Source organism: Cebidichthys violaceus, unplaced genomic scaffold (genome assembly GCF_023349555.1).
Source record: "Cebidichthys violaceus isolate CVI_PGR_0920_01 unplaced genomic scaffold, fCebVio1.0.p SCAF_84, whole genome shotgun sequence".
Classification (NCBI taxonomy): Eukaryota; Metazoa; Chordata; class Actinopteri; order Perciformes; family Stichaeidae; genus Cebidichthys; species Cebidichthys violaceus.
Window position 1 is genome coordinate 326,952 of NW_027176969.1, and position 12,646 is coordinate 339,597.

At 43.9% G+C, this 12,646-nt stretch overlaps 1 protein-coding gene across 1 annotated transcript in view; it reads left to right on the plus strand.

Moving 5' to 3' along the window:
- The window catches only part of sbno2b (strawberry notch homolog 2b), a 62,654-nt gene extending 51,077 nt beyond the window's left edge, over window positions 1-11,577 (plus strand). The window contains 11 exon segments of the mRNA XM_068702433.1: window positions 1,157-1,228; window positions 1,332-1,440; window positions 1,533-1,604; window positions 2,229-2,372; window positions 2,674-2,768; window positions 4,399-4,491; window positions 4,633-4,764; window positions 5,654-5,670; window positions 5,672-5,722; window positions 6,074-6,264; window positions 6,906-11,577. Coding sequence (XP_068558534.1) covers window positions 1,157-1,228; window positions 1,332-1,440; window positions 1,533-1,604; window positions 2,229-2,372; window positions 2,674-2,768; window positions 4,399-4,491; window positions 4,633-4,764; window positions 5,654-5,670; window positions 5,672-5,722; window positions 6,074-6,264; window positions 6,906-8,131 — 2,202 coding nt within the window. The 3' untranslated portion in view covers window positions 8,132-11,577.
- The last annotated feature ends 1,069 nt before the right edge of the window (window positions 11,578-12,646 follow it).

Here is a 12,646-nt window from a genome sequence, read left to right on the forward strand (position 1 = left end):
TGTCTCTGTCTTATCAAAGCTCCCCAAAATGAGACACCATTGCCACCTGAAAGGGTTTGTGGATCAGAGTATATTAAATATTAAATAGGCTGCCGTGTTGTGGAAACGCTGTGGAACACAAACTGATGTCAGAAGGCAGAAGGAGAAGAAGTTGCGTTTCACACCTCAACCTCATTGGTTTCCTCTCGATACCTCGGGCCCGAGAGCCGGCGGTGTGCTCGCACTATCTGGTGTGTTTGTTTGACTGAATGTACCGACGTCTGAAAGAGTTTGATCTGTTCATGTGAGACTAATGTCACGGGTTGAATCTCAGCTTCTCAGGCTCCGATTTTTAGCTAAATCCAGTAGTGGGATGTGACAAAAGTACATTTACTCAAGTACTGTTCTTAAAGTACAATTTCAAGGTACTTAAAGTACAATTTCAAGGTACTTTAACTCAGAATTTCTATGTTATTTAACTTACATACTTCTACACCACTACATCTCAGAGGGAAATTACTCCATTACATTTGTCTGACAGCTTAATTTACAGAAATGTTGGATACAGAAACATTATATATTATAGTGAATACTGATGGAGAACATTTAACTTTTTAGTTTTGTATTTGAATGCATTACTTTTACTTCAAGTGGAGTATTTTCACAATGTGATATAAGTACTTTTAGGAGCTAAATACTACTTCCTCCATTAGTCATATCAGACCTATTAAACATATTTGATTTCCAAGTAATTCAAAGTTGTGCCTGCAGCAAAGATTAAACGTGGCAAACATTCATATACTGGTGTTATTTATTTTAAAGGATTTCTATATTTAGCCAAATTCTAAAATAGTCCAAAAAACACTCCACAATCATGTGAAATATTATATTTAAAGGAGCAGGATTTATGAATGAGAGGGCTAGAAGTCCACACTACTATCTACCGCGATGTTGTAGTAACCCTTTAATGACTGCATAATACCCAGATATACTTACTTCATGCTCACCCTCTCCTGTCGAGGCCGAGCGAAGTGAAGTCCGGTCGGCATATCGACGGTCAACGCAGATTCATCCTGCGTCACTTCGTCCGTCTGTGTCAGCGCGATGACGCTCTGACGGCTGTAAACCCCGATACCGCTAATAGGAATAATAACACGGCCGCTAATCCACTTTGCAGGGCGCGCTAACCCACGGAGACAGAAGAGCCACGGAATCCAGAGACCTGAGCAAGTACAATTTTGAGAACAAGGTAGGACAAATTTAACAACCCATCAAAAATAAAATTCCGACCTTTTCAAGTGTTGCTGAACGAGCCTTTTGTCTTTATTAATTCCGTGTCCCTTCTCCTGCAGTATGGCACCAAGGCTCTAGATAAGATCACCAAAGCAATCCTCGGCCACATAGAAAACAAGGTGCCCCCCCCCAAAGGCTACCCTGTGGGCGAAGCCCTGTTCTTCAGAGGTATGGTTCTGAGATCCGGTGGACTTTGTCAGCATCCGTTCGCCGCGATCGATCCGTTTAAAAAAACAACTCTTCTTGTTTCTTTATTTCAGACATGAAGCTTGGAATGATGGATGTGGGCATCTTCTGCAGGGAGTCGCGCTTCGGGATCAATACGGAGAAAGGTAGAGTACCCAAGTGGCACGCGGGCCATGCTGTCTGCCCGTATACTTAAAGGGATAGTTTGGCTGTTCTGAGGTGGGGGGGTCGTATGATGTGCTGATCCATAACCGGTGTGCGTACTGGTGTGGACGGGGGGGGGGGGGGGCCGCAGCGAAACACATTTCAGACACCTAAAAACATCGATATCAGTTCAAGCGTTCGCCGTATTTGGATTGTTTTCACCTCTCTACCTTGCCGTCAGACAGGAAGCTGAACTATCTATGCTCTCTTCAAAGCCGCACGACTCCTTTTGACAAACCATTAATTTGAACTTTGTCAATTATTGCTACGATAGGTTAGTTTGTTTTTGGTTCTTGTGACTTCGGTGTCTAGCCGCTCGAGGCAGCGGTAGACAGACGACTCCTGTGTTCTGTTGTAAAATGACTGTTTTTTGTAAAGTCTGGTCGCTTTGGCGGCATAATGGGAACTGAATCCATTATGTCCATCTACGCCGTAGATGGACATAATGATGATGGACAAACTATCCCTTTCGAGAGGAAAATATCAACCCAGGGCCAACTTGAAAATATATCACAACTCAGAATCAGCTGAATGAACTTTTCCTGTCTTTTTTTTTTTTGTCCCAGACTGCAGCATTACCAAGTTCTTAAACCGCATCCTGGGCCTGGAGGTCCACAAGCAGAACTATCTGTTCCAGTACTTCACGGACAACTTTGATTACCTAATCGAGAAGGATAAGAAGGAGGGCAAATATGACATGGGAATCCTAGGTACGACGCTTTAAGAGTTACCCAAAACGCAGCATGGTTTTAGGTTTTACATACGTGTGTGTGATCCAAAATATAAACGGTAAAAATACAAGATTAGAATCTGCTATTACTGTTGATTAAAAGTGTGTCACACTTAAGGTATTGATCAGTAAGTCATGTTTGAAAGATTGTCTGTCAACATACCTTAACTGAGAGTGCGATTGGCCCTTAAAGGACTGGTTTTTTTGTGTGTTTTTTTAAAGGAAAGGTTACTAATCTTTAAATGTGAGTAATTGTTTTGGCTCCCTTGCGCCTCTGACAGATCTTGCCCCGGGGAACGATGAGATCTACGAGGAGAAGCAGGAAACCTTCTTGACAGTTGGAAATCCTCAGGATGGACAGGTTGTTCTCTATAAGGTAGGCACCTTATAGAGGAACCAAAAAAATCAAGAACAGATCAGCAATATTGCGTTGCCTACGTGGGCCTGTATGCCATTAGAAGGCCTCGTTTAAAGGCCCAGGCTGATCTCCAGGCATTTACACGCCACCCACCAGAAGTGATCCTCTGAATATCCATGAATCCTTTAAAAAAAACAGAAAAAACAGAAAATGCAAATCGTTGTTCTCCCTCCGAGTTAAATCCAGCCGTGCTTGTGGGCTCCCAGCAGACCAGAGCGATGAGAAAGTTCACGTTTAACGGCAGCTAAGCAATCTTCAGAGATTAAGGAGCAAATACCAAATGGTTGTGATTTTCCGTGACGCGGTTTGCGCGGTGCACAGTTTCTGCATACAAAGAGAGCCGATACAACGGTGAGATTCGTTCCACGTGACCTGCGGGCCCAGAGGTAACTCGAGTAGCTGCTTCTTGCACTTCACGGTGATTGATGTCACTTCGCCAGCGGTGAGACTGTTATCATACAGGCTTAGCCCGGGGGGGGGGCGGGGCCCGCGCAGACACTGGTGGCAGGTGGGGGGACGGGATAATTACCGCTATCTTCTGCTTTTTAGCCGCCGGCTGCAGGCTAACCTGCGTTTTGGTATTTGAAAGCCGGCAGAATGCGGCGCAGCTTGGACCAGTTCAGCAGGTATGGAGGCAGAGCGCTGGGTTCATGCGTGACTGTTAGACAATGAGTCGAAGGCTGGAGGTCGGCGTGTGTTGTTTTTTTTTTAGATGTAGAGCCCGTTTCTGACGACAGAAACGTTTTCCCCAGGGGACGAGGAACGTTTTGAAGAACGTTTCAGCCGCAGGGATCGGGCTCTAATTAAATTCCGGGGACATTTCCGGTCACGTTGTCCCCTCCAGAAAGGCCCTGGTCGGGGGAATTACTTTCTGAAAGTTCGGGAACTTTCGGGGTGAGGTTTTGCAGGGGATGACGGTCTCTATTGGGTCAAACACACACGGTCCTGCTGTTTCCACTCCTGTAGCGCTTCATTCATAAAACAAAGGTAATACTCCAGTATCATGTTAGGACGCAGGGAGAGCATAGTTAGGCTTCCTGACTCATTTTAAAGATAGACGGAGAGAAAAACAGAGCGACAGATCGTACCAGAGAGCGAGAGAGAGAGAGAGAGAGAGAGAGATGTGAATGACGCGCTTCTTTTCGTTGAAACGGTCGGCACACTGACCTGCAGAGTGCGTTTACCTCTGTGACCACCACGCAGCCCTCATCCCGTGTGTCGCGTTTGCGTTTTCATACGTCAGCAGACTGATTTGCCTTATCTTGCAGGTCCTTACGCCGCTATGGAAACAGAGATAATGAAGGCTGAAGGATCCCTTTTAGTTCTTCTAAAAGTAGCCCTAGGACTAAAACTTCTTGGTGCAAACGCAGCTTCTGTTAGCAGGACGTTTGGGTTTCTTTGCATGAGCCTGTCTCACCCTCAGGACAGCAGCGGTGTGTGTGTGTGTGTGTGTGTGTGTGTGTGTGTGTGTGTGTGTGTGTGTGTGTGTGTGTGTGTGTGTGTGCGTGTGCGTGTGCGTGTGTGGCTGCCTGGTTGCCCCTCTTTCACAGCACATGCTTTAAGTCTCTGCTCCTGTCTGTCCCTGTAGATCAGTGTGGACCGAGGGATGCCGTGGGACGAGGCCTACAACAGGTCACTAAAGCTCAGCAGTCCTGATGAGGGATTCTACCTGTCCCTGAAGGTGAGTCCACGATTCACATCCAGAGGCACTATATGTACATGATCTATTGTTTAATGCGGACCTCTTATTGCGTTGTGTCCACTGGAAAGACGTTATTAGTCCCTCCTTAACGAGACGGCGTACGTAACTCTCTCTCCACAGCTGCGAGGAAACCACCCGTGCGTGCTGCTGGCGGAGCAGGGACGAGGCAAGAACCTCATCGTCTACAAGCCCAACATCGGCAAGCAGACGCACCCCGAGAGCCTGGACAACCTGCAGCTCCGGTACCGCAAGGTGAGAGACCCGACCAGCAGGGGTTGCAGTTGTGTCTGCATATCGGTTTCTACATACCAGGGTTGTTATCGTAAAATAGAACTGAAACCAAAATGAAAAGGAACAGTGAACATTTTTTTTTATAAACTCAAACTAAATAACAAAATCCTTTTGAGAAAAACATAACCAAAACAATATTGCCTGCTTTAAAAAAAAAAAACAACCTATGTTTCACTATGTCACAACAGAAAAAATATTATCTGTAAACTCTCATGACTCTCGTGACATAGGTCAGACTTTTTCTTCACTTGCTATTTGGAGTCTATATGCGGAGTCTGATGCCCCTTGTGGCCGTGGAGGAGAACTGAACCAGGCAACTGAACAGTTCAGCTGAACAGTGTGTGCGTCAGCGTAGTTCATTAAACTCATTGATAAAAACATGATCAACACACGAATAAAAAGTACATGACGGTGAGGGCGATGAAGTTCCTCTGTTTATGTTTCACTTCCCCACATGATAACCAGAAGGCCACTGAACACAATTCATTCTTTTTATTCATCCTTTTATTGGGAATAGAAAGAAAAAAAATACAGAAGTACAGAAGAAGTCTTTCCCATTTTTGGTCGTGATATGAATTTCCCCGAGGGAAACCTGACAACTAGAACAATACTACTGCTATTATAAATAAGTAAAAAGGAAAGGAAATAAAACAGGAAGTGGGGATAATGGTCACCTTAAAAATAATAATAAACAAGATACAACTATGATTTCACTTTTGGTGGAAAGTGAAAGACACGTCTCTGTTACTAACGTTTCTGTTTTGGTAGATATGTGACATTGAAATTTGTGTTACGGTGTTTCATCAAACTGCGGAGTTCTTTGCTGATTTTTGGTTTCCTTTTTCCCCAGGTGACTCCACAGGAAGCCCTGGGAGAACCAGTTCACCTTCTCCTTCAAGAAGTGCAGCCACGCTAACTGGTAAGTAGGAATCCACGACGTCCCTCGGGATTAATGGCTCAACGCGTCCGATCGGGCCGCTACTTATTAGCGTTCGGCCGGGGGGGTGGATTAAAGGTCGGGTGCCGTTCCCAGGGATTTGCAGATCACCTGAGAAGTAGTCATGAAGAAATAACCTGCAAGTCTCTCATGTGGCCCCCGTCGTCCGGCGACCGGCAGACTGCCTTTGAAATGCTGGGATGGAGCCGTCTCTGATGTCGGTCCTTCAACCTGCCATCCGAGCGTCCTGAAAGAAGGATACGCAACAAACTTTGCTGCATAAATAATTCACCTTTTTCCTTTTCCTGTCCCCCTTCTTTCCCCCCCCCCCAGGAATGGGAAGTGTAAGAAGATAGAGGAAGGTCAGGAGTGTCTGCAGGGCATGCGCCTCCGTCAGTACCACATGCTGTGCGGCGCCCTGTTGCGAGTGTGGAAGCGCGTATCCGACGTGGTGTCTGACCTCACCAGCTCCAGCATCCTGCAGATTGTCCGCCTTAAAACCAAACAGCACAACAAGCAAGTCGGTCAGTACATCCCCCTCATACGAGTCGGACCCACTTCACTTGCATGTTTTACTGCGGTTCAGAAGCTCTGACGCTTAACACTGGTCGGAATATACTCTAAAACAATCATAGAAGAGACGTTTTTCAAATTTGAATTACCAGATGTCGGTTGTTTTGACACTTTGATACAAATACCAGTATAAGAAATGCCTCTGATCCAGTTGAAAATGCTGGATCGGGTATTGGCGAGGCTGTGCACCGATCTGATGTCACGTTATCATATCATTTATCAGCTCTTTTACGCTACACATGAGCAGCAACACGCGTCTCGCTACCCGATCCGTACATCCTGCCCCATCCGTACTGAGCATGTGCAGCTCTCAGCAGAGACAAACGCGGTAGCTGTGTCCAAAATGAACGATGGAAGCGGCTAACGGGTGTTAAGAGTTGCACATGCTCAGTACCGATTGGGCCGGTGCTAGCTGGGAGTGTTACGTTAGCCAGATCTAGCAACTATTTGGCGATATTTTTACACTGGAAAATCTGTCAAACTAGACCATGAAAGAGAGTTCTATGGCGTTTATTCTCTGTGTGTATTACAGAGGAACTCGGTCTTGTATTTACCTCACCGATAACGCGACCGCTCTCCTCGTCTGTTCCAGGTATCAAGATCCCGGAGAACTGCGTGACCCGCGTGCGCGAGGAGCTGCTGCAGATGGACGAGGAGGTGAAGAGGAGACGGAAGGAGAGGGAGCAGCAGGCCGCCGACCAGCGGCTGGCGGACGAGCGCGCCCGCAAGATGGAGCAGGAGAACAAACACCTCCTGGCCAATCTGTTCAACCAGAAGCCGATGCTCAACCAGTCGCTGGCGCAGTCGCTCGCCCATAGCCAGATCCTGAAACAGAAACTGAACCAAAACGCTCTGCAGAGGACACAAACCGGGGGCATGTCTCAGCTGCAGAGGCTGCAGCCCCAAAGCCAGTCGGCTTTACAGCAGAACTTACCCCTGTTGCCCTTACAGAGAAACCCCAGTCAAACGCAGCAACGGACCCACAACAGCTGGCCCAACAATTCCACCGCCATCAACCAGGGCTCCGCCCCCAACACGGCCAGCATCCGCTCCAACTTCTCCCAGTTCTACCCGCAGTCCTTCGTGTCCCCCTTTCAGCAGCTGAAGAGCCCGTCGCTTCCGCTCCATCCGACCACGCTGTCTCCCACCGTGTCTTCCAAGAACCCCCTGGATGAGATTTTGGACCTGACCGTGAGCTCGCCGTCCCCGTCCCCGGACAGCACGGAGGTCGGACTGACCCTGGACGGTCTGGCGGGACACTCTGCGGCGTTCGGAGAAGACTTTAACCTGGAGTCTCTGATCGCTCAGAATGCATCCAGCGCCCATCACGCCGCACTATTACAGCAGCCTCTTTTGCTGCAGCAGCAGCAGCAGCAGCATCTGCAGGCAACACCGCAGCAGAACCACAGCCTGCTGAACAACAGCCAGCACCAAGACTTGTTAGATTTATTTGACTTGCCCCTGTCCCCCCAGATGCCCACACAGAAAGCCAGCCCTTCATCCTCTACCTCCTCCTGCTCGTCCTCCACGTCCTCCACCTCGAACAACCTGGTTCCACACGTCCCCGCCGGCCTCCTGTCGGCGTCCGGCCTCATCCCGACGTCGTCCTCCTCTTCCCTCTTCTCCAGCCCGTCCTCGTCCTCCTCCCTGTTCTCCACTTCCCCTCACTTCTCCTCCAACTATCTCCTCTCCCAGTCGGACTCGCTATCTTTACCCAACGGCCACTCCGGCGCCGCCCTCGACGTCCGCGAGGCCCTGAACAGCATGCTGCAGGGACCGGACCGCACGTCCGTCATTAAGTACCGGCCACAAGAATAAGAGCAGCAGCGGCTCGTCTGGACTTTGTTTTTTTTCCTTTTTAGGTAAAATTTTTTGTTGTTGTTGGTTGTTTTTTTTTTGTCTTTTTAAAGCAGATTTTGTCTTGTTTTGCTGCTGTCTTATGATCGCAACCTCGGACCTACTCCCCCCCCCCCCCCCCCCCCCCCTCAGGGCCCATAGTCACGTCACTGCCTGTCCTGCGCTCGGCTCACCCTTCTCTCTACCCACCTGTAGCGTTCACCTGCTTGAGGCTGTTTAGGCGACAGCGGGCTCCATCAATATCAGATTTCTGCACCAAAGTGTGTCCTCCACAGTGAAAGGCAGCTGTCAAACAAACAAACAAACAAACAAACAAAACAAAACCGCGTGATAACTGTATTCCATCGAACATACGAGCTGTCAAAACAAAAGCTCATTCATCGAGGTGTGGAAATCTTTTAACGAACCTCCCGCTGCTGATTCTACGAGGTGTGATCGCTGAAGTTGCTGGAAGCTCTAAATGCCTTTCACCACTTCTTTTTTTTTTTTTTTTTTTTTTTTTTTTTTTTTAGAACCCCCCCCCACATCTTTTAGACTTTGCTTTACTGTTACTTCTGCTTCATGGCCGTTCGTCTTGACTAGAACAAGGCTGTATGCAAGGCTTGGGTTTGAGTGAAACAAAAGATAGCATTGAACTGGAAGATGAGGAGGAAAAAAAAACAACCTAAAAAAACACAGATATGAAATCTTTTAGCTGATAAGCCATGAAATGCCTCAGTTTTCTTCTTCTTCTTTTGTTGTTGTTGTTGTTCTTCTTCTTCTTCATGCTCCCTCTTGTTTCTCTCCCTGCTTGTATGAACACTAGTGTGAGGAAAAGGGGAGAGGAAGAGCAGTCTGCTGTTGCAAACAGTGCCTTTGGAGAAATCTATAAATGCAGTCTTTAAAAAGTCCATGTAGCCTAATGTATAGATTTGTACTCTTGGTTTTCATTTTAATTTAAAACATGGTATATTTGTATTTAACTTTTAGCCCCCCCCCCCCCCCCCCCCCGGTCGTTGTTTGTGTTACACTATGCTGGTGGAGGCTTCAGGAAGAAGCCTCCGTCACGCCCGTATGTATGACTGTCTGTGTCCTTCTGTTGATGCGACAATATGCTCCACGGTCAGTACGGATTATTGAGCAGCATGGATATATAAAAAAAAAAAAAAAAAAAAGAGAAATGTGTCCAAAAATTTTTTTATCTGACAATAACATTTAGTGATGTGACTCCTGGTTTGATCGGATTTTTTGAATTTCTCAGGAAAGTCTCGAGTGCTTTTTGTTGTTGTTGTTGTTGTTTTTTGTGTCATTTTGTCCACCAAAACGTATGAAAATGAATGCGGATGCCTAAGAGTTTCAAGGTTTTATCGTCTTGAGGGCAGAAAACTAAAACACGTCGTCTTGAGACACACACAAAAAAAACAAAAAAGTTCTCATGAAATATTTTTCCATTTTCCTGGAGTCAAGACTTAAAACAACAACCATTAGAAGCGTGTGCAGACTCGTTGACTGTGCGTGATTTAAAGAAAACAAAACCTGTGAGATCCGGCCATCTTTTGTGCGCTGTAGTTGGTTCACGACGTAAACACGCCGGGATAAGTTCAAAGTGATCAAAAAGCAATAAAAACCATATTCCTACATTTGTTGTGAAATAGAAATGCCGAAGTACTGTTTATGCTCAACAGGCAACGCTTTGTGGGTCCGTCTGCATGGTATGAATCTCCCTCTGTTGTGCTTCATGCTCCTCTTTTTTCCTTTTTATTCTGATTTTTTTTTTTTCTTTCTTTTTTTTTTGTATAGTACGTTTTCACGGGATGAGCGCAATGCGTTCTTGGATGTTTTTAGTCATCGTTATTATAAAAGTTATTGTTATTTATATTTAAGGGATATTTAGATTTTAGATATGTTATCCTGCTTATTAGAATAGTTAACGGTAAAAAAAAAAAAAAAAAAAAATGTTTGGTCAGGGAAGTTTCTAGTTTTCAAGATTACTATAAAACAAATTATATTATAATCTGCCACCAAATAAGATTGCACTGTTCTGTACTGCTGTACAGTGTCTGGATTCTTTTTGATTTTTTTTTTTTTTTGAAAATTTTCTGCTCATTTCAGTTTTGCTTTTCCTCGAGTAGAACTGTTTCTCCAGCTTGCAGAGAGATACCAAAGTATTCCACAGACTCCCCTAAAGTTACTGGCTCCAAGATATCAGACCTTTTGTCAATCTCAGGAAGAACCCTACGAGAGGCGTGAGGGCGGGGCGTTAGCAGAGATCTCTATCATGTCCCCTCCCCCCTTTGTGACGGTGGTGAAACTAACCAGTACACGTGTGCTCGTCTCTTCTTAACTCCGTGCTGTGACTCTTTGCTGTATTTATGTTCTAGACTTTAATGTGATGGGTTTTGTCGTTTGTCCTTCGTGAACATGTCAGTGATTCTAAAAATGTTTATGCCTTCTTAGGGCAAAGATCAACGGCTGTTTCTTTTTTCAAGAAACATTATTTCCCTGTTTTTTTATTTTGACCCGTCTGTGTCGGGACGGGTTTAATTCACGTTTTTTTTTTTTAAAGGCCGGCAGATTATTATTTTTCTGAGTCGATTGGCACGCTGGGTTATACTGATATGTGCAATTGATCTGTCCGAGCCTCAGCGTCTCTCACAACGTTTAGATCACAGGATCTCAGATTCTTCTTCTTCTTCTTCTTCTTCTTCTTCTTTTTGTTTATTTGCAGCTTCTTATTATACGTCGTGTTTTCCCGGTACCCTCAATAATGTCGCTTTTATTATTCCTCGTCAGGCACATTCCGAGACATCAGTTTGCAAAAGATTTGCCTTTGATTTTGTGTTCTAGTCACACACACACACATAAAGCTTTATGCATTTGAGGGACATGGACCGCATTTTTAGGAAGAAAAAGCTTCTTTTTAAAGATTCGTAGTATCAGTGTAGTTCATCGTTTTGTTATCATTTTGCACTAAGAATGGCATAATCAAGTTACTGTTCTCTTGTGGGTTATGATTGAGCATCGCAAGCTTGTTGTTCTTCTGATCTTTGATGGATAGCTCTGTGTATACTGTAACCATCTTCCTCGTTTCTTCACCATATTACATACATGTTATCACTCTCGAAAAATAATTTATTGCTAACAAAAAAAAAATGAAACAAAAAACATGCTACTGATTGTATGTATTTTTAAACAAAGCCTATTTTTTCTGTAAAAAAAAAAGAGAAAAAAAAAAAGAAACTGTGTTCAGCACTTTTATTCTGGGTTGTGCTTTTGTTTTCTATATATTTATAATTTAGATCCAAATGTATATATTGTAAAATTTGTGCCTTTCGACTAATTCTTTAAAAAGGTTTTCTACTCATTAAAGGAAGGACTATATGAAATTGCAATCTTAACTTTGTAAACAAATAAAAACTTGAAGATTGCTGAAACTGAGTCTTTTGTTGATCGGCCCCCGTTTAGGGAAAGGCCTTTGATCTCACTGCAGCGTGTTTAACATCGCCTCTCATTTATTTAAACAAGTTATACAGTAAATAAACACGTTCACACAACATATGGACATAACTAGCTTCTGCCATCACATTACACCTGGGCATCATTTGATAAATGCCACATCGTCATGGATGAATTATCAAATATCAAAGGATATTATCAAAGAACGAGAAGTATAAAGAAGCACAAATTGAAATACTTAAGTTTAGTACAAGTACCCAAAGAAGTACTTGAGTAAATGTAGTTACTATGTGCCCGTCGTCTAGAAATCTGCAAAAAGATTAAATAAAGTTTAGCAGTGTTACAAAATCATTTGTAAAGTTGTGGATGTCCATTGTTTTTTTGTTTTCAAAGCGAAACAAGCCAAAATTAAAACCTACATTTTGACAATTACTCAAACTGCGTAGACCTTTAGAGAGATTTAGAATTGATATTGAATAGAATATACTTCTGCTTTATGTGAACTAGATGAAGAATCAATGTGTCAATTTATTTTAATTCCTCTATGAATACCCAAATATTTTGGGTGGATGTTCGACGATATTTCAGAAAGAAAAGCGGGTAAAGAATTTCATTTAAGGATAAAAGCATTTATATTTGTTTTGAAGGTAATCGTGTTTTTTTTTTGTCCAGTCAATTTGTTTTAGGAAAAATAACAATCACAAGAAGAGACGAACTTCAAAAACAAATTCTACATTTTTATCAAGAACTATCAGTATGACACCACAATAAAAAACATGAAGAAGGCACTAAAACTGTGTTAAATATACACAATATACATATAGATACTTTTATTGTGTACCAATGATGTATCGTTTTTAAATTGTAGTCCATTATTTTTCTTAATATTGTTCCTAATTATAATGAAACGTATTATATTCGTAATAATAATACATGTTATTATATTATTATTGTGCACATTGTGTAAAACTACCCATGTTTCCTTAAATGGAGAAGTGAGAGAGAGAGAGAAAAAAAAGAGAACAGCGTCTCATATCTCAA